Here is an 18,761-nt window from a genome sequence, read left to right as displayed (position 1 = left end):
AAATTGCTGAGGCCCTATAAAAATAAAACTAGTATCGTGTCAGTGCATTGCAACCGAAATATGTTATAAGAGAAAAACAAATCATACAAAATAACATTTGCATAAAAAAAAACTTAGACTAAACAAAACATAACATTCCTTAAATGACATATATGTTTTTCTTTTTATCATTTTGACATATTTTCATAAAAACTCTCATATAATAAGACATATTAAATGACAAATAACATTCTTTAATGATATAAAAAAGTAGAAAAAAATAAAGACATGACCAATTATCAATCAATTCAAAAATTCATTAAAATACATTTAAAAAATAAAAATAAATCAAGACCAATCAGAAAGAAAATACAATTTGTATGTGGTAAGTACATGTCTAACTAAATTTGAACTTCTACACGTAAATAAGATTAAAAAGATGTATAGAATCAGAAAAAATAGATTATTTGATTGGAAGACTCATATTAAATTTGAAATTTCATCTTTTAATTAAACACAGTCGTTGGTGGATCATAAAATCTACATGCTTAATATAGGAATGAAGATATTGAAAAAGTATACAAGAACCAAGACCGTGTGTTAATTAATCAGCAATTCAATGTACAAAACAAAGCACTCATCTCTAACAAAGCAACAAATCACTCCTCACATTTATCTGATCACCTGATTTCACCTGTTAGAATTCATTAGAATTAGTTCCGAAGTTGGTCCTAGGCTAGCTAGTACTTAATGGAGGTCACTAATGGATTAATATAAAAGTTGGGTCTAGGCTAGTACTTACAAGTTAGCGAATTGAGTCTGTATCCCCTCAAGTAACGAACACTACTACAATAAAAACACCTCACCGTCAGTACAAATCGCAATTAATCATCGGTTTCCAAATTGATGGTTATCTCTCCGATAGTGAAGGTATACACCTATGCAGTGTTTTTAATCAATTGTTATGGCTTGTCAAAATTGAGATCTGCATTGTCGATACAACTATTTTTGTTAATAAGATTAAATTTGATTAGCCTCTTCACATCTCTAAAAGACAATACCTCACTTTAAAATAAGTGGATGGTAAAAATAGTTAGAACCCAATAAGCCATTGGGAAGAGGGACATGCCATCTGAAAGGATCATGCATGATACATGTCAAAATGATTTTTTATATTTTTCAAATAGGGGCAGCGAAATTGTGGGACCTAGAGGTGACAAATTAATTAAGTCAATGGTTCATAGAGAACTTATGAACTCATGATGCTTTCTACGTAAGAAGAGAAGATTATCTCCTCACCCAACAGAAAGAAAGCATAAATACACATATACACACACATATAAATACACATAAATATATATTCATAGAGGCTAGAAGAAATGGAAAAGAAGATGTACTTTGTGGCATTGAAAGAATAATAATAATTGATTCCCGCATGAGCATAGCAACTAGTTTGAGATTTGAGAAAATTATCTACATAATTTGAAAATAATTCATTTTTTATAATTTGTTTAACTATAAGAAAATTTTGACGTTTTATAAAAAATCAAATTATAAGAAAAATTTAAGGATGGCTATATTGAATCCGTTTAATTTCTTTGTTTGTATAAAATAGTACTTGAAGCCCATAATTCATATATTTGTGAGTTCTGTTACTATGCTGATGAGTAAATCGTGAGCTCGTGACCATTCTAGAATCAAAACCCAAAATGCATAATAATGATAAAAACTCAAAAGAGTAAAAATAACATTTGATTTAAATGAACCACCAAATCCATTAAAACATTAACTTTATTCCTTGTTTTACCACATACATTATAATTAACACAATGATAGGGAGAGCACAACATACATTAAAGCAGCAACATAAATAACAAGAGACACCTATTACAAATGGACAAAGAAAAAAAGAAGGAAAGAATCAGGCGTGAGATTGAAAGTAGCATTTCAATTAATTATCTATATTTTCAATACTAACATTCTCCAGATTACCAGGATTATCTATACCTTCAATAGTAACATGCACTCGGAGATGAGGCTTTTTTAGGTTCGGGCATAAAACCACACGCAGAGTGGCAAGCTGCGACAGAGCCATCGGTTTCACCTCCAAACTCTTCAAGTTCACCAACTTCTTAAGTTCTAAAAACTCCAACTGTGGAAACCCATTTTCTGGGCAAACCATTTTCTCCCCACTGTACACTCCATCTTGTAAGCTCAGATATTTCAGTGCCTCTAGTTTTGCTAGCCTCGGTATGGGGTCTTCCTTTAAGCCGGACTTGGTTAGGATGAGCTTTGCAAGATTTGGTGGAAATGCAATATTATCTATGAAAAGCTTCCTGCAAATCCATTCTCCCTCAAATTTTATTGACTTGACCGTCTTAAGATTTTGAAAGGCCCTTGTGTCAACAAATTCTGAAGGTAAAATGTCGGCTATAATGGTTATTGAGAGGAGATTAACCATGCGACTCAACAAGATAGAAATTGAGTTCCAGTATGGATTAGATTTCTCATCTGGATTGTCCCTATTTGAGATTGCTAACTTTCTAAGATTGATCAGGAACTGCGGAAACTTTTCTTTCCACGATTCTGGAACTACAACTGTTTTCAGGGTTTGTAGGTCTGGTATATGTGCTTCAGAGGGTGGACCTTTAATATGAGGGCTAGGATTGACATATACATGACGGAGTTTTGAGATGTTCCATATTGATCCAGGTAGAGTTTTTACACTTGTATCTCTAACATCCAATGTTTCGAGATTTTTCATGTCCCCAATATTTTCAGGAACCTGTGATATGTTTTTACTACCCCTCAAGCCCAGATAACGTAGGTAAGTCATACTCAGTAAAACTGTTTCTGGGATAGAGGAATTCCGCAATTCCAACACTCTTAGGAACACGGCACTTCCAATAACATTCCTATCAAAATTAAAAGCTAAAAAGGAATGCATATGATTATTTTCAACCTCCGTGTACTGATTCTTGTCATCATGATGGATTGCCATACGGAAGAGGGAATCCATTTTTTTCCTATCTGGATTGGCAACCAGAAACCCATCCTTGAGGGATTGTTGAATGGAAAATTCATGAACGGATGGATGTACTTTGAAATACCTAATTGTGCCTAGCAATGATGTCTTTGAAACCCAAACCAAAGACCTGCAAGCAATAAGGAAAATAAATAAGCATCAAATGCATATTTATAAAAGAACAAAATTTCTAGATGAACATCACAACCTTTTTATCTTTAAGAAAGTAAATAGTAAATATGCAGAAATGAAAATAAAACTGTTTTGTTCTTGGAGGAGTGCTGTATTATTAACGCTCAAGTATATATTTGGCTTCAACAGCTAGAATTTAACACCAGAATTACACCATCATTACTGTCCTTAATTCTCATTTTACTTAAAAAAATGGTGCTTAATTTTAAGTATCATCTGGTAGACCACAGAAAATTATCTACTATATGTAATAAAAACAGACAAAATTCAACTATTTTTAAGAAACTAGAACGAAATGATTAAAATTGCAATTATCTTATATATAACTGCAATGTCATTTATGGCAACAATGGGAAAAATCATAGACCTAATAATCACCTATAAATTACTAGACCGAAAGTCAATTTCCCAAAATATTGAGAATATGTACCTTTGGACGAGTTGCTCTAGGTACTTATTGCCCGTCTCCTCTCTGGTCTCTCCATTCACTGGTGTAATAAATCCCTCAGAAATCCATATCTCAATTAGGGACCTTGCAGGAATCTCATAATTTATCGGGTAGCATGCTAAATAAAGAAAGCACGGTTTGAGAAAGTGAGGTAAATCATCATAACAGTAGGTTAAAATGTGCCACGTATGATTGTTAGTAGCAGAGTTATCAGAGTCTTTGACCTTGTAGAGATCATCTTTTATCCGTTTCCATGTGTCGTAAGACCTTTGTTTGAGCGAAAGGAGACTCCCTATAAGGAGAAGAGCCAGAGGCTGTTGTTCACATGCATTGCAAATTAGTTGAGGGAGATTATCCAGTTCTTTCGATAACTCTAAAAAGAACTGGAGCATTTCAGATTCGTTGAGCTCACGAATTTTTGGAAATGCTTTCATGAGGAGGAGTGCTCGGCTCTTCTTCGCATCCAGTGTTATACAGTTTGAATTATCTGCTGTATCAAGTTGCAAGTTTTCAATTTTATTTATGTCGTTGAGAGAGTTTACAACTGCCACCATGTCTCTGTCGTCCCACTCACCTTCTTCTTCTATATGTTTCAGAAAATTACAGGAAACCACGATACCAATGATAAAATCTAGGGTTTCCTTCCAATCTTTCACCAAATCATGTCTCTCTGAGCCCGAGGACTTATTTTTGGAATAACTTCCAACAATCTCCCTCATGAAATTTCCAACTTTACGGGCTGTTAATCGCAGACCCTCAATTAGAGCCTGCTTTTGGTCCTCAGGCTGAACCCTGAAGTTTGCTCTTGTCATGAACATCTGAACTTTGACTAGTTCAACCACTATCAAATCCAGAGATTTCTCATCAACAGGTACATTGTTTGATAAAAAATCTCTGAGGGTGGGTTCAGATATCATTTCTCTTATGAAAGGTAAGGCGTCCATCTCTGTTCAAGTTTCTCAAAATCACACCCAAAATCCTTACCTTCCTCTCGATCTCTATTAAATGAACTGCAAAGAAACATTTTAAAAGTTCTATTAATGGATCATACCTAAAATCTTAACTACGTTTTTGAGTTGCTAATATTAATTAAATGCCACAAACTTGAAGACTGTTCAAACTTCAAATTATAGACATGAGAGCCCCTGTCAACGGATCAGGCCCCGCCATGGTGACCACAAAATGGACAGGAAATCGGTGAGAGAGATAATACTGAAACAAAGAGAGTGGAGAGAGGAGATACCTGTTATAATTGCTGTTTCAGGTTCAGGACAGGAGGTTTGTTCTGGTCAACTAGGCAGGAGGTACAGGACGGAGAGAATATGTGAGAGAAGGGGTAGTTGGAAGAGAAGATTGATTGGGGTGGGGAGGAGAGAGAGGGTGTAAGGTGAGAGGAACTTATCATTGATTGTAACAGAGTTGGAGAAAAGGTTTAATTAATTATAAATTTAAGATGCATGTAAAAGCCAAGCAAATATTGCTTTTGTAATAAATATATATCCTCAAATTTAAATCCTCACAGATGCCACTGCACATGGGATTTGTCGCAAAATTTTTATCAGAAGGCCCCCCTTTTTAGTTTTATAGTATAGTTATCTTTTCACCTTTTACTCAATATGAGACCAAACACCTTTTTTTAAGAAAAGAATGAGGTCCCTAGTTGACTAATTGTCTCCATTCCCATTATCTCACTCTCATCACCTAATACTCTCTCTCAGAGCGAAAAGGTCCATTGGGATTCAGATTAATACCAAATATTTTCCATTCATACTAAATTCCTCTGCATCTACACCATTCATACATAATTCTCAAAATAAACTAAAAGTATGGACATCGAGAGACAGACCGCCGCTCCAGAAAATGTGAAATTTGCATTACGAAAACTTGAGGATTTCCGATCTTCAGACGCTGCAGCCCAGAGTGGAGCAACAGCTTTAAGTGGAGCTTTCAACGAACTGCAGTCGGTACAAAAGAAGATGGAAGAGTTTCACCATGTTCTAATGAATGCTGAAGCAAATTGGGAAGATATTCAAAATAGTGATCCCAATATCCAGAATTCCTTGTTGGAGCTTCAAGATGTGGGCAACTGCACCGAGACTGCTCTATTAACCTTTATGAACCAAGTGGTAGCCATCAAATCCATTACTGTTCCAGAAATTTTCAAGTTCACAAACCCAAAACCGGTGAACTTTTTTGCTCTTCATAAGCTTATGACTGACATTCAGAAGATTGTACCACGAGTTGAAAGAATCACGATCAAACACCTCAGTGCGCCAAGGGAGAGAGCTATCACCCAATCAGCTCAGCAATCTCTTCGCAATGTTGATGACATTAATTGGCTTCTCGGCCTTGAAATTCACTACAAGTGCATTCTTCAGAGACTGGTTGATCAAAGCCATCAAACACGCTCTGTGGTACAAGTAGTAGGAACAAAAGCGTTTATAGTAAGGGTACTTGCCGAGAAGATATACAAGAGGTTCCTCTTTAAATTTTATACACTAAACGATTACAAAATTCAATACATAAGTTCAAACTTCCAAAGTTCTTTCTTCACTGTAACAAGTACCAGATACATATTTTTTAGAGTCAATTTTCTTGTCTGGATGCCAACTAATAGGCACATTATAATTATAAGAAGAATAATTAAAACTAGTGTATTATGCATTATTGTATAATTAAAAAAAAAACATTTGTTATAATATTTTCATTATGTTGTTGAGTTTTTAAACCAATGTAACATGGAGAGGCAGCAGTCATTTCTGTTGAAAATACCAACAAAAAAAGTGTAAAAATGGTTACAAAATTTAGGAGGAATTATTTCTTGAAAGTTTTTGCATTGATTACTATAAATTTTCACAATTAAATATTTTTCTTGAAGTAAAGCATCAATTGTTCATTTTTTGTGTTAAACTGAAGTATTCTTTTCATTTTGTAGCACAGAGGTGAAGAACCACTTTGAAGTCTGCTTTTGGTTATTTCCGCGAACCCGACTTGTCACTGACGATGACAATATTGGGTTGCCTCATTGCAACTTTTTCAAACCAATTGATATCTTGAGAAATATGTTATTCAAACTAGGGGACACCAATTTATTGGATGCTCATGATGATCACTATCAAATAATGTCACGGCTCCGTCAATCCTTGAATGGGAAAGTATGTCTTCTCGTTGTTGACAACTGTTGGATGGAATTATGGACTCTTGTAAATGCTGTTTTTCCAGATGGAAACAATGGCAGTCGGGTGTTGATAACCTCTCAAGAACAAAGGCAGAGTGATTACATGTATGAGCTCCCATTTTTAGATTATAAATATAGTTTAGAATTAGAAGATGGTGGAATCCTTTCGAACAAGGATGATGAAGACGACTGGTATTATAGACTTCCAAGTGTTCTTAAGATGTGCATTTCGTACACGGCAGCGGTTTTCCCTTGCGGTAGCATAGTTCTTGCTGATTCACTAATCCGACTTTGGATTGTTGAAGGCATCATGCCACACGAAGAGGGAAGAACAATAGAGAGCATAGCTGAGAGCTACTTACACCAGCTCATCCAAAGGTACATAAATTAGTTATTATTTTCTAAAACATATTGGAGAAATGAATCTTTCCAAAGGCTAAACAAAGATAATGGATACTGTGCTTCCATATAGAACTCATTTTTAATTCTAAGCAAAAAACTAAAAATAAAAATGCTCTTCTCAACAATTTATTTATTTTTTCTTGAAACCTTGACAGTGGCTGTCAAGTATAGTTTTTATTAATTAAAATGCAAAATACATCTATCATTCTACATCCAAAACATCATCCAAACTATATCAACATCTAAAAAACATCTACATATAAACATCAATATCTAATAACACAAACAACTAAAACAACAAAAGAAACAAATCATATTCTTTAGTGGTAGACACCAATAACCTTCAGTATTGGCTGGCTAGCGATCAAAGGAAATGAGACATTTTTTTTCTATTTGGGTTGCGTGCGGAGAAGACAGGGTGCCACGGTGGTGGGAGTGCAAAGAGAGAGGTGCTCATAAATTTTTGCATTGAATCCCTTTCTTTGAAAGAGAATTTGACCGAGATAACCCTCCCAAGTTAGAGATGCTCATAAAATATTTGTTTCCTTCCTGAGATCGTTTGGTAACTGATTTTAAGTCATCTTTTTTTCTGCACAGGGGATTGATGAGTATTATCGGAGCATGCTATCATAATCAAGCTACTCACCCAATCCGTAGCATTACTCTGAATCCTATTGTCCACAGAATTATCAGTTCGAAAGCTCAGGACAACACAATTATCCCTGTCATGGTCATACATTCTGTGGATGACCTTGGCAATCGGCATGTTCCTGCAGTCACTCCCCAAAATTTTATAGATTTGCACCGTTTGGCATTACACCTGCCATACAAATTCAATCACATTTCTTCCTTTGGGGAGGGAGCTAAGCCATGGTGTTTGAACTATCCAAGCCTCCATTCATTGTTCTTCTTCGGGTATGTTCCACCAATACAAATTTCTCCATTTAGTTTTCTACGTGTGTTAGTAGTGTTCTCGAGCCACATTCAGTTCCCTGAGGAGTATACGCCATGCTGGTTGGACGGGTTAATTAACTTACGATATTTGGGTTTTATAGTGTGTTTGGTAGAAGGCAGATCTCTAGGAAAGACACTTGACCGTTTGGGTAATCTGAAAATTCTCGATCTATCAGCGTCGATTGTTTCAGGATTATCTGAGTTTATAAATAACAACAAGAAAGTGAATGTAGTGGGTCCTGCTAAAGAAGATTTGCCTGAAAGTTGGTCTCCCGTACCGGATATGTCCCAATAATTTGGGACACTAGTGAATCTATGAAGGTCTTCTTTTTAATTTGTTGTTTAAGAGGTCAAACATACATTTTTATATTGGATTTTATCTTTTGCATGTTTTCATTTTCATATTAAGATTCAACTTATATGTAACAACGTTTCAAATTTTGTTACTCCATGTAAAGTGGCACTCATAGTTTGTTTGCCTTTTTTCATGTATTAGTAAGTTTGTGCTCCCAACACTAATACTGCATTATGTTAAATCATGCGTACTCACTACAAAATCTGTTTTATAACAGTGGTTATATATTTGAAACTGCGTAGTTGCTCGACATACTGACAGTAATAAAGTAATCTTGAGAATTTGTTCATTAAACTGGAGAAAAAATAATCCCAATGACTCCACAGGTATAATAATTCTTCCCATCAAAGGTAAGAGTTTTTAGTATTTGATATGAACTTAATATATTTAATAGTGGAAGATAACACAAATACCAAGTGCCCTTTAGAACATAACTTAGAACATAAATATTATTAAACATGACACAAATACCAAGTGCATGAATTGCAAACCCCACATTACTCTAGAAAACCCAAACAATTAATCTGTCTAGAAAATCCAAATTCATTCACCCTAATCATTTGATTAATTGACCAATTAATTTACTATTTCCAACAAGAGTGTGGTTCCTCATAGCATGCATATTCTTTGGAAAATAATGTCTGTGCATATTCTTATAGTCAGGGGCGGAACTAGGGGGGGTGCAAGGGGGGGCTAGGCACCCTCCATAAAATCAGAAGTTGCTTATTAACTAGTTATTTTCATATGGTTTTTTTATAGATGCATACCTATTAGCACCCCCCAAGGCACCCCCAAAAAATTTCAGCCCCCAAATTCAAATCCTGGTTCCACCCCTGCGCCCAATTAAGTTGGAACGGCAACATTGTTTTGCTATTTGGGGTTTAAGTTCGTGTGGAATGTGTGGCAGCACTGCAAAACGGTGGAACTGCACCAATGGTGTGGTCCCAGCAAGCTGCCCAAGTTTGGACACATCAACAATGCGGTTCCATTTTTCCTTTCGGGTAGAAATTAATTTTTAATTTCTAATTGAAATAAATGCAGCGGGAGGGTCTTATTTTTGGAGCAGGTAATTTGAAGTACAAAAGCTTTGGGGCGTTGGAACCATGCTCTGTGTTATTTGTGACAAATGGAAGTTGCAAATTGCCTGTCTGCAATTTCAAGACGATATGTGAAATTTTAAGTTTAGAGTTGGAAAGAAAGAATTAATACAATTCAAATAGTTGGCTGTATTTTCACAGAACTTTTAAATAATTGACAAAATCCCGGAGCTTATTCAAAATCAAACCTAACTTGATCCAATTGTCATCTCTTATTAAAATAAAACGTATTGGCCAATATATAATATATTGGCATCTAATCTCCAACCCTGAAGTCGACAATAGATGACTTTCTGTTAATTATAATTATCCGATAAATGCGCAAAGTAAAACAAAATGCATGTGCCGGCTTGCTTTATGCCTACAGATGGTACGTCTCTTTCACACGTCTCATGCTCATTTCACACGTCTCTTGCTACGTTAAATTGTTCAATAGAGATGATATCTTTATTGTTTTTAATGTATTTAAGAATCGCCTTAGTATGTGAGATAATATTTAGGAAAAATTCTTTTCTGTGAGATAAAAATGTAATACAATAAGCACAATAGACCATCTCTCTATATATTTTGATTGAATGATTTCCGATTTTTTTCTTTTCTTCCTTCATTTAAAATGAATTATGTGATATTTCGTTATAAACGATTTTAGTATATTTAGGAGAGAAAAATTAAATATTTAATCAATTGCATATCACACTTTCAAAATTGCAGTTCATTTCTCAAAATATTTTTCTTTTAGGAGGAAAACAACCAACTATACAATATTTAAGGAAGGCTTGTAGTTTATGCTCCTATAAATATGTAATATAATAGTAAGATGGACATCTGTCCTACTCTCTCTCCATTTTACCATTTATCATGGACTTCAAACCGACTGTGAGGGTATTCTGCCAATTAAACGAGGACTACTCCCTCTCCATTCGCAACGGAAAGGTCGTCATCGCCCGTTCCAATCCTAATGATCCCTTCCAGGTGATTTCAATGCTCCCTACTCAGCAATGCAAACTGTTTAACAAATTGTATTTTATTTATTTATTTACATTTCTGTTGTGAAATTAGCACTGGATCAAGGAGGAAGTTGACAGTGAGAGCTTCACTCTTTTCAACAAAGCTACTGCTCAAGCTATAAAGCGTTGCCCGGATGTCTCACCTGTCAATGAAAAAATTATTGGGGTGAGTTTTAAATTATCCAGCATTGCAGTGTATATATGTATGTATGTACACACACAAAACTTTTAACCTCAGAGACCAAATTCATTTTATTTTATATATTGCTTTTATCCTTTCATTCAATTAGTTGCTTCTGATTTCAATGCCGTTTGGCTCTTATCCTGACCATGATGCTGTGTGGGTCGAGTCCAAGCAAGGGGATGGTTTTGGCACTGTTTTCAGTGGTGATAGACCAGAATTCAGATTACAGCCAGATTCCTGCCTGACCTATGATGGCAACACCGTTCATTTATCGAACATAGAATCTGGCCCCCATCAAGAATGGAAGTTTGTGCCTTACCATGAGAACGGAGTAGTGTGTCCCAAAACGGTCAAGATCTATGCCAAAGAGAAGCTGATCTACAATTTGGCAGTTCGTGACGACACTGTTGTGCTCGCCCGATGTGATCGTGCAGATCCATATCAGGCACTTAATTAATTATTTCATTTGCTGTTTAAATTTTTTTATTTTTTTATTTTAGCAGTTGTTGGGTTTTATCGACAGTGTTCTCTTACATGTTTTATTAATTATGTAGCACTGGAGGATAGAAAGAGCGTACTGTCAGCATCTCAAAGACGAACAGGGCTTTCCGGCCTTTGCAATAGTGAATGTTGCGACAGGAAAAGCCATCCAGCACGGAAATAATTATGATCCTGTAGGTAACCCACATATGCTCTACCTAATAAACATGTATAGCGAATACAGATAAAATCATCAAATAAATAAAAACACATAACATCAAATGGCGAGCAAGAGGTACAAAAATTTTGAATTATTTTTGGAGCAACAGCACTGCATACGCTCCATGCATGCCCCATGATATATATTTTTGGAACAACATCTTCTATATATTTATGTCTCCTTGACATCTCCTCTTTGGTAGATTCCCGGCATATTTTCTTAAACATCGAAGTAGTACTACTTCTTTTCTTTACAAAAACTTAAATATTATATTTTGAAAAAGGAAGAAATCTCTTTTATTATATTTTTTAACAAAGTTACATATTTCTCCTTTCGAAATTAAAAGAAATATCATAATTGTCTTTCAACCAAACTCTTCCATTTGTAACGAACAGACATCTCCATATTATATATTTCTCCCTCCATAATTGGCGATTACAGATTTATACTTGGTAAACATAAACGTACCTATTAAATTACATTTGTCAAATAAAAAATATATCTCTCTCTGTCTTTTCTTATAAATTATGATAAAATTATCTCTCTTCCTTTCTTCTACTCCTGTCAAAAATTGGAAGGCACCATAGACATATCAATAGAAGTAGAGTAAACAAGCTATGATAAAACTCAATGTCTACAATTTCTTTTACTTTCTCCACTACATTAAAAAGAAAATATGCTTTATCAAAACTATACCGGGATATCACATACTAATTAAAAATAGAAATGCATTATGACAACTAATTAATCTTCAAAGCCTTGTTTTGCTCATGTATTTTTGTTTCAATTTTCTCTTTTGAGGTTACCCTGGTCCCGTTAATTCAAACGAACTTGGACGAGTCACTTTTGTGGACTGAGAGTAGAGCTCTCGGTGATGGATTTAAGAAAATTAAAGTGCGGCAAGAGGTTCGACTTGTCCTAGATGTGTTGTACAACAAGGAATGGTTTCCCCAAGGTGGACAGGAGGGAATGCGTATGGGGATATGGAACGATGGCGGGAACCCATCTAAACAATGGAAGATAGAGGAGTTCTTTTAAGAGAAAATTTCATGTGGGGATCATTTAGTATTTTGTTTCCTTTTTTCAATTTTATTTTAATAAAAAGTAATCTTAGTTTGTTTCCCTAGTAAGCATTTAACATTTGAGACAAACGCTATGATTCGAAATTTTTCCATATGCATGCTATATTTTAAATTTTCTAAATGGTACAAACAAAAAATCGGCCAATTTCTTTGTGGAGAAAGAAAGCAACACTAGAACAAGGCTGGGACCTGAGACGGGAACTGCATGCCACACTGGACATTCCAACCAGAGAGGGGCTATCTGAGATGATGTTGGCTCTGGAGAGCACGAAGACATAGATCCTCTTATTAAACAGCTTCTCTTTAAGCTGTTCTGCATTAGATTTATGTACTCACCACTAGAGAAAAACACTTTCCTATATCGGTTAAAATTGCTATTCACCATCGAGGTCCGAACCGTAGCCTATCGCCCCGATAGGAAATGTATACCCATACGCCATCGGTATGAGCTGATGGCGTTAAGCTCCAACGCGATCAGTTAGAAATTAGAGACTGACGAAAATAATAGTTTTTCGGTTGTTAAATATACTGTTAATATAGAAACACCATCGTCTCTTGGTGTTATTAGCCATTGGAAAAAGTGTGTTAAACCATCTGATGTGTTTGAGTTAGCGTTTGCATGTTGTAGTTTCTCATCTGTTATTACATTGGACCATTGGTGATTTCTTTTTATATATTTAATTATATATATATCTGTATTAGGGGCTACCCTACATATATATAACACAATAAATAAATATATATATATATATATAGAGAGAGAGAGAGAGAGAGAGAGAGATGGGCTATGGTGCATTGTAATGCATGGAGGGGTTTGTGCATTGGACCATAAATCTAAAATTCAAAATCCAAATGACCGATCCAAACCGTTCATCTTGTTCTTCATATTTATATGTGCTTGGAGACCAAATTTTACATTTTTCTGAATTTTTTTACTATTTATTAAGTATTTTACAAAATTGTTGATCCAACGGTGACTGCTGATTTTACTGTTTTGTTAAGCCACCGTTGGATTAGCAATTTTGTAAAATACTTAATAAATAGTAAAAAAATTCAGAAAAATGTAAAATTTGGTCTCCAAGCACATATTAATATGGAGAACAAGATGAACGGTTTGGATCGATCATTTGAATTTTGAATTTTAGATTTATGGTCCAATGCACAAACCCTTCTAAATTTCAAAAACTCACAAATTTACCTATTTTATCTCTTCTATTAAAACTCATGTTAAATTCATAAAATGCCCATTTTACCCTTTACTAAAAAAGAAAATAATATGTAGAATGTTTCAGAAAAATGTCAGTCCTTTAATTGGTCAGTTTCTAAGGGCAAATTAGTCATTTCTCTACTTCAGAAAATAGAGTATGTACCTCATCTATGACCGCCACCTCATAAAGCTCGTGAGTTGATACCATTTCAATTGTACATGCAACATGATTAGCAAAAGGAACATCCTCTTTCTCCTGGCCTGTGTGAAGGCTACAATGCACCCCTAAAGAGTTCACCTTGTCGAACACCTCCATTGCCAGAAGCCGTAGTGGGCTGCAATATACCCCCGACTTTGCCTCCATAAAGCGGCATAATGCATTGTATGTCTTCCCACTGTTTGTGGGTCCACAGTGGTATATAATCTGCAACGATAAAAAAAGAGAAAATAGGGGAAATTTCAAGTATACCCCTTATAAAATTCAAAATTACATATTTCCCTCTCTAAACATCAAAATTACATATTTATTCCGCTAGACTTCAAGAACTCACAAATTTACCCATTTTATTGTCTTTTATATTAAAACTCATTTTAAATTTATAAAATACCCATTTCACCCTTTATTAAATCATAAAAAATTTGTAGACTGTTTAAGAAAATGTTGAAGGTTCTCTATAATTTAGTCGTACCATATGAGATAACCAGTATATATAAATTCGTCTTAGCCCGCAGTAATAAATTCATAGTACTGCATGATGTATAACATGTTTCAGCTGGTAAAATACATACATGGTATTATAAAAAATGATTCTTTGCCTAGAAAGTAAATCCTTCCTCTCCTAATAGAGTATACAAGTCAGCACCTACAAGGTCAACCATGCAACATTGTACCAGACTGGTACAACACAAGACTGGTACCAAATATATTATGAAGTTCGATACCTTTCTCTTCATGGTGCGTGCGAACGGCGGCTACGATTGAGAGATGAAACTTCGGATTTGATCTCAGCTCTCCAAGTACATATTTTGTCTTCTTTTGATTAAATGCATATGTTTTATGTATAGAAGTCTAAATTTAGTTAAAAACATACCCACCACATATGCTGCTACACGATACGTTACAATTAAAATTGAATAAATTCTGAAATTTAGCGATATATTTATCTGTTTCCTTATTTTTTTTTGTTTTCATATTTCTCCTCTTCAATTGAGAAGACTCCACCTTCCATTTCTTATTTATTGTTTCCTTACTTCTTCGTTTCTATACGGATCACAATGGAAATCATTTTTTTTATTTCCTTTTTCTCTTTCTTTGTTTCTATACATATTGGTGTGGGCAATTTAGAATATATTTCCGATATAGAATATATCAATGTGTGTGTGTGTGTGTTCTAAATTGGAAATAAAGAAGAATATAAATTAGAACGTGTGTGTGAATATATATTTTTCTTATAATATGTGTGTGTGTATATATATCCTATACATACACACAATAACACTTTTTATTTATGTTTTTTGATATCATATTATCTGTTGATATAGAATTGTTGTATGATATTTGATATTAAATTCAAATAGAGCTATTATTTGATATCATTGGTACTTAAAAATAAAAAAATCGTCACATCATCAAATTGTTATCAGAGATCACGATTAAAGTTAATTAAAAATACATAATCATATAAATTTTCTATTAACATGTGTTTTAATTTTTAGATAATTATTATTTTCATTGATATATTTGTTTCTTATAATATGTTCCCGTTGCAACGCACGGGTATGATACTAGTAAGGCAATAAACAATTAATATATTCATTAGGATGTGGTCCATAAATGTGTAGAATAATTTAGGCAAAGATCAAATAATTAATGAACTGATTTAGAAATTTGCAATTCAAAAAAGTACCTTTTCAGAGGTCAGAAAACTGCCTTTATAGAGGGTTGTGCAGTCCGCACGGATATTGATGCAGTCATACAGTTTTTTATGCACTAGCACGATTTTTGATGCACAACATATTATATCTTTTTCAAATTGACAAATAACCATAAATGTTATCATATATAAGGATTTATTCGCAAGGTACAAGGTAATAAAAAAAAACACAGAAACTGAACATCCGTGCGGCTACTAACGTCCCTTAAGAAAAGGGTGATGCTATTTGAGAGCATAATTTACGATATTGAGCAGGTAAATGGGTTATTTTATGATGTGGGAGACAAAAGAAACCCAGATTACAAACATAACTATTCTAACAATTACAACCCGGCCAATAGATGGAATCACTCTAATTTTAGATGAAAAAATGACTTGAATGACCAAAGTGCCCAAAACCAATACATAAATAAAATGTTAACAATTATCAATCCTTAATTTGTAGCGTACCAAGTAAATATTTAAAGATAGACAACTTCATATTAAAAGTGGGTCGATCTATAGCAAGGTCCTAATCAATATTGCTTGGCCCAAGTCAATAATTTTACATGCCCTGACAGTAACGTGTTTGCATTAATTCAAAAAATTGATTGGAGAATTGTCATATTAAGAAATGACTTGAATGACCAAGGTGTCCAAAACCAATACATAAATAAAATGTTAACAATTATCAATCCTTAATTTGTAGTGTATCAATTAAATATTTAAAGATAAACAACTTGATATTAAAAGTGGGACGATCTATAGCAAGGTCCTAATCAATATTGCTTGGCCCAAGTCAATAATTTTACATGCCCTGACAGTAACGTGTTTGCATTAATTCAAAAAACTGATTGGAGAATTGTCATATTAAGAAATGACTTGAATGACCAAGTCTATAAAATTGCTTCGCCCAAGTCTGTCATTAATTCAAAAATATTATGTCGTTGGAGAATTTCTCGGTTTACATATTAAGAAATGATTGATCCGCATCAAGACAAAATAGTCTGCATTGATTGATAACAACCCTACGTAATAATTATTTTAGATGAAGTCTTCCTGATTTTAATATCCTTATATCAATTTCTAATCCGTGACTTCCCCATACACTTACTATATGAGACCATTACGTTTTGTTTGTCTTATCTTATTTATTTTAATCTCAATAATGGAGTAGAGAATAATTTGTGTAGTTTTCTTATCTGGTTCCATCTGTTTCGTTTTCTTAATATGATTGGGTGGCCTTATGTTTTAACTTTTAAGTTATCAACGAACACAAGTCATCAGCGGAAATCAACGGTTCACCTTACTTTGAATTTCGAACTAGATTAGTTCGCGAACCTATTTCGAATGAACCAGGTCCAGTTTGAATTTGATTTTGAATTAATTTCGAACTATTTCGAATCAAATATTTTATGAATTTTTTCGAATCAAACTCGAATCAAATCACGAACTACGAATTTTTTGTGTTCAGTATCCCCTCAAATTAGTTTAATGTCAATTATTAAATTTCAGCTTTTAATCTATTCAAGCGGTCAATTCTAAATTTTTTATGTGTCAAATTTTAGTTATTTATAATTAAACATATATATAAATAAAATGTAAACAATTATCAATTCTTAATTTGTAGTGTACTAATTAAATATATTTAAAGATAAAAAACTTGATATTAAAAGTGGGACGATCTATAGCAAGGTTCTAATCAATATTGCTTGGCCCAAGTCAATAATTTTACCTGCTCTGACAATAACGTGTCTACATTAATTCAAAAAAATAATTGGAGAATTGTCATATTAAGAAATGATGGGCCCAAGTCTAGAAAATTGCTTGGCCCAAGTCAATGTCATTAATTCAAAAATTTATGTAGTTGGAGAAATTTCTCGGTTTACATATTAAGAAATGATTAATCCCCATCAAGACAAAATAATCTTCATTGATTGATAGCAACCCTGCGTACACTACTACAAAAAATATTTTTTCCATCGCCCCTTTACCATCGGATGTGCTTCCGCACAGATGACGCTCATCACGAGTGGTAGCGCTGTAATTATGTTGAACTTTTTACCGTCTATTTTGGATAACAAACCGATGGCGTTAATAAACCCCCTCCTGCTCCCCTCCTTTGTCATCCGTTGAATTTCACGAACCGTTAGTACTGGGCAGCTCATCTACATCAGTTTGTCTACACGGACGATGGCACTAAGGGGATTAATTTTTACCATGTGTTTGTTTCCTGCTCTGCTGGCTTTTGGGTTATCAACACTGACTGGTATCTTTACTGGACCGATGAAGATATTTTTTAATGGCAGTGGTGGTAAATAATTAGAACCTAGATCATGTATGTACATCAGTTTAATCGATGGTGTTTAGGGCGAGTCCTTAGTAATTTTCTCTCCCAGCTGGAAGCGAATTTAAGGCGATATATATATATATATATATATCCGACCATCCATGATAGGATATGTGAAATGGAAGCCAAAGGGAAATTGTTGGCAAAAAAAAAAAAATTAATATATTCGTGACTTTTGGCGGCGTTTTTGAAGCCCCGGGAAAACACAATTTTCTTTTTTATGTCAAAACTTTTAACAGCATTTGCCAAGCGCCGGTAAAGATCCTATAAACGCTGGTAAAAATAACCAAGCGCCGGAAAAAGTCCATTTCGAATGGCGTTTGTCAAGCGCCGGTAAAGATTCTATAAACGCTGGTAAAAATAACCAAGCGCCAGGAAAAGTCCATTTCGGACGGCGTTTTCCAAACGCCGTTAATGGTATTTGGAAGCGCCAGCATAAGCTTTTGTCGACGGCAATATTCTTGACACTTGCCTAAGCGCCGACAAAGGTCTTTAGTGGCGTTTTTCAGTGTTTTAGCGGCGTTTGTAAGCGCCGGAAAAAATGTGTTTTCTTGTAGTGAATATTAATTGCTTGGCCTAAGTCAAATTTATTAGGTTGAAATTTTGATTTGTCTTAACTATATTCACATTGAGATCAATATAATATTAATTTCATAATGTGGTGATCCATCCATTTCTTTCTTCTTAA

The 18,761-nt window shown here is 34.3% G+C and overlaps 3 protein-coding genes across 3 annotated transcripts; 2 read left to right on the top strand and 1 right to left on the bottom strand.

The window, feature by feature from the left end:
• Nucleotides 1–1,789: 1,789 nt before the first annotated feature.
• On the bottom strand, nt 1,790–5,008 carry LOC144560676 (putative disease resistance RPP8-like protein 2). Its single transcript, XM_078309925.1, has 2 exons — nt 3,627–5,008; nt 1,790–3,134 (listed from the first exon to the last, which is right to left on the bottom strand). The coding sequence occupies exons 1-2, from the start codon at nt 4,586–4,588 to the stop codon at nt 1,931–1,933; spliced, it is 2,166 nt and encodes a 721-aa protein (XP_078166051.1). The 5' UTR covers nt 4,589–5,008; the 3' UTR covers nt 1,790–1,930.
• Nucleotides 5,009–5,269: 261 nt separating this feature from the next.
• LOC144560760 (disease resistance protein RPP13-like) lies at nt 5,270–8,678 on the top strand. The gene is made up of 3 exons (XM_078310010.1): nt 5,270–6,120; nt 6,580–7,200; nt 7,822–8,678. Exons 1-3 carry the CDS (start codon nt 5,471–5,473, stop codon nt 8,471–8,473), a joined length of 1,923 nt encoding a protein of 640 aa, XP_078166136.1. The 5' UTR covers nt 5,270–5,470; the 3' UTR covers nt 8,474–8,678.
• Nucleotides 8,679–10,488: 1,810 nt separating this feature from the next.
• On the top strand, nt 10,489–12,559 carry LOC144560880 (ricin B-like lectin R40C1). The gene is made up of 5 exons (XM_078310101.1): nt 10,489–10,602; nt 10,690–10,803; nt 10,928–11,266; nt 11,376–11,495; nt 12,323–12,559. The coding sequence occupies exons 1-5, from the start codon at nt 10,489–10,491 to the stop codon at nt 12,557–12,559; spliced, it is 924 nt and encodes a 307-aa protein (XP_078166227.1).
• Nucleotides 12,560–18,761: the final 6,202 nt, after the last annotated feature.

Source organism: Carex rostrata, chromosome 10 (genome assembly GCF_964058835.1).
Source record: "Carex rostrata chromosome 10, lpCarRost1.2, whole genome shotgun sequence".
In the NCBI taxonomy this organism is placed as follows: domain Eukaryota; kingdom Viridiplantae; phylum Streptophyta; class Magnoliopsida; order Poales; family Cyperaceae; genus Carex; species Carex rostrata.
Note: the sequence above shows the minus strand (reverse complement) of the source record. Positions and strands in the feature narration are given on the sequence as shown.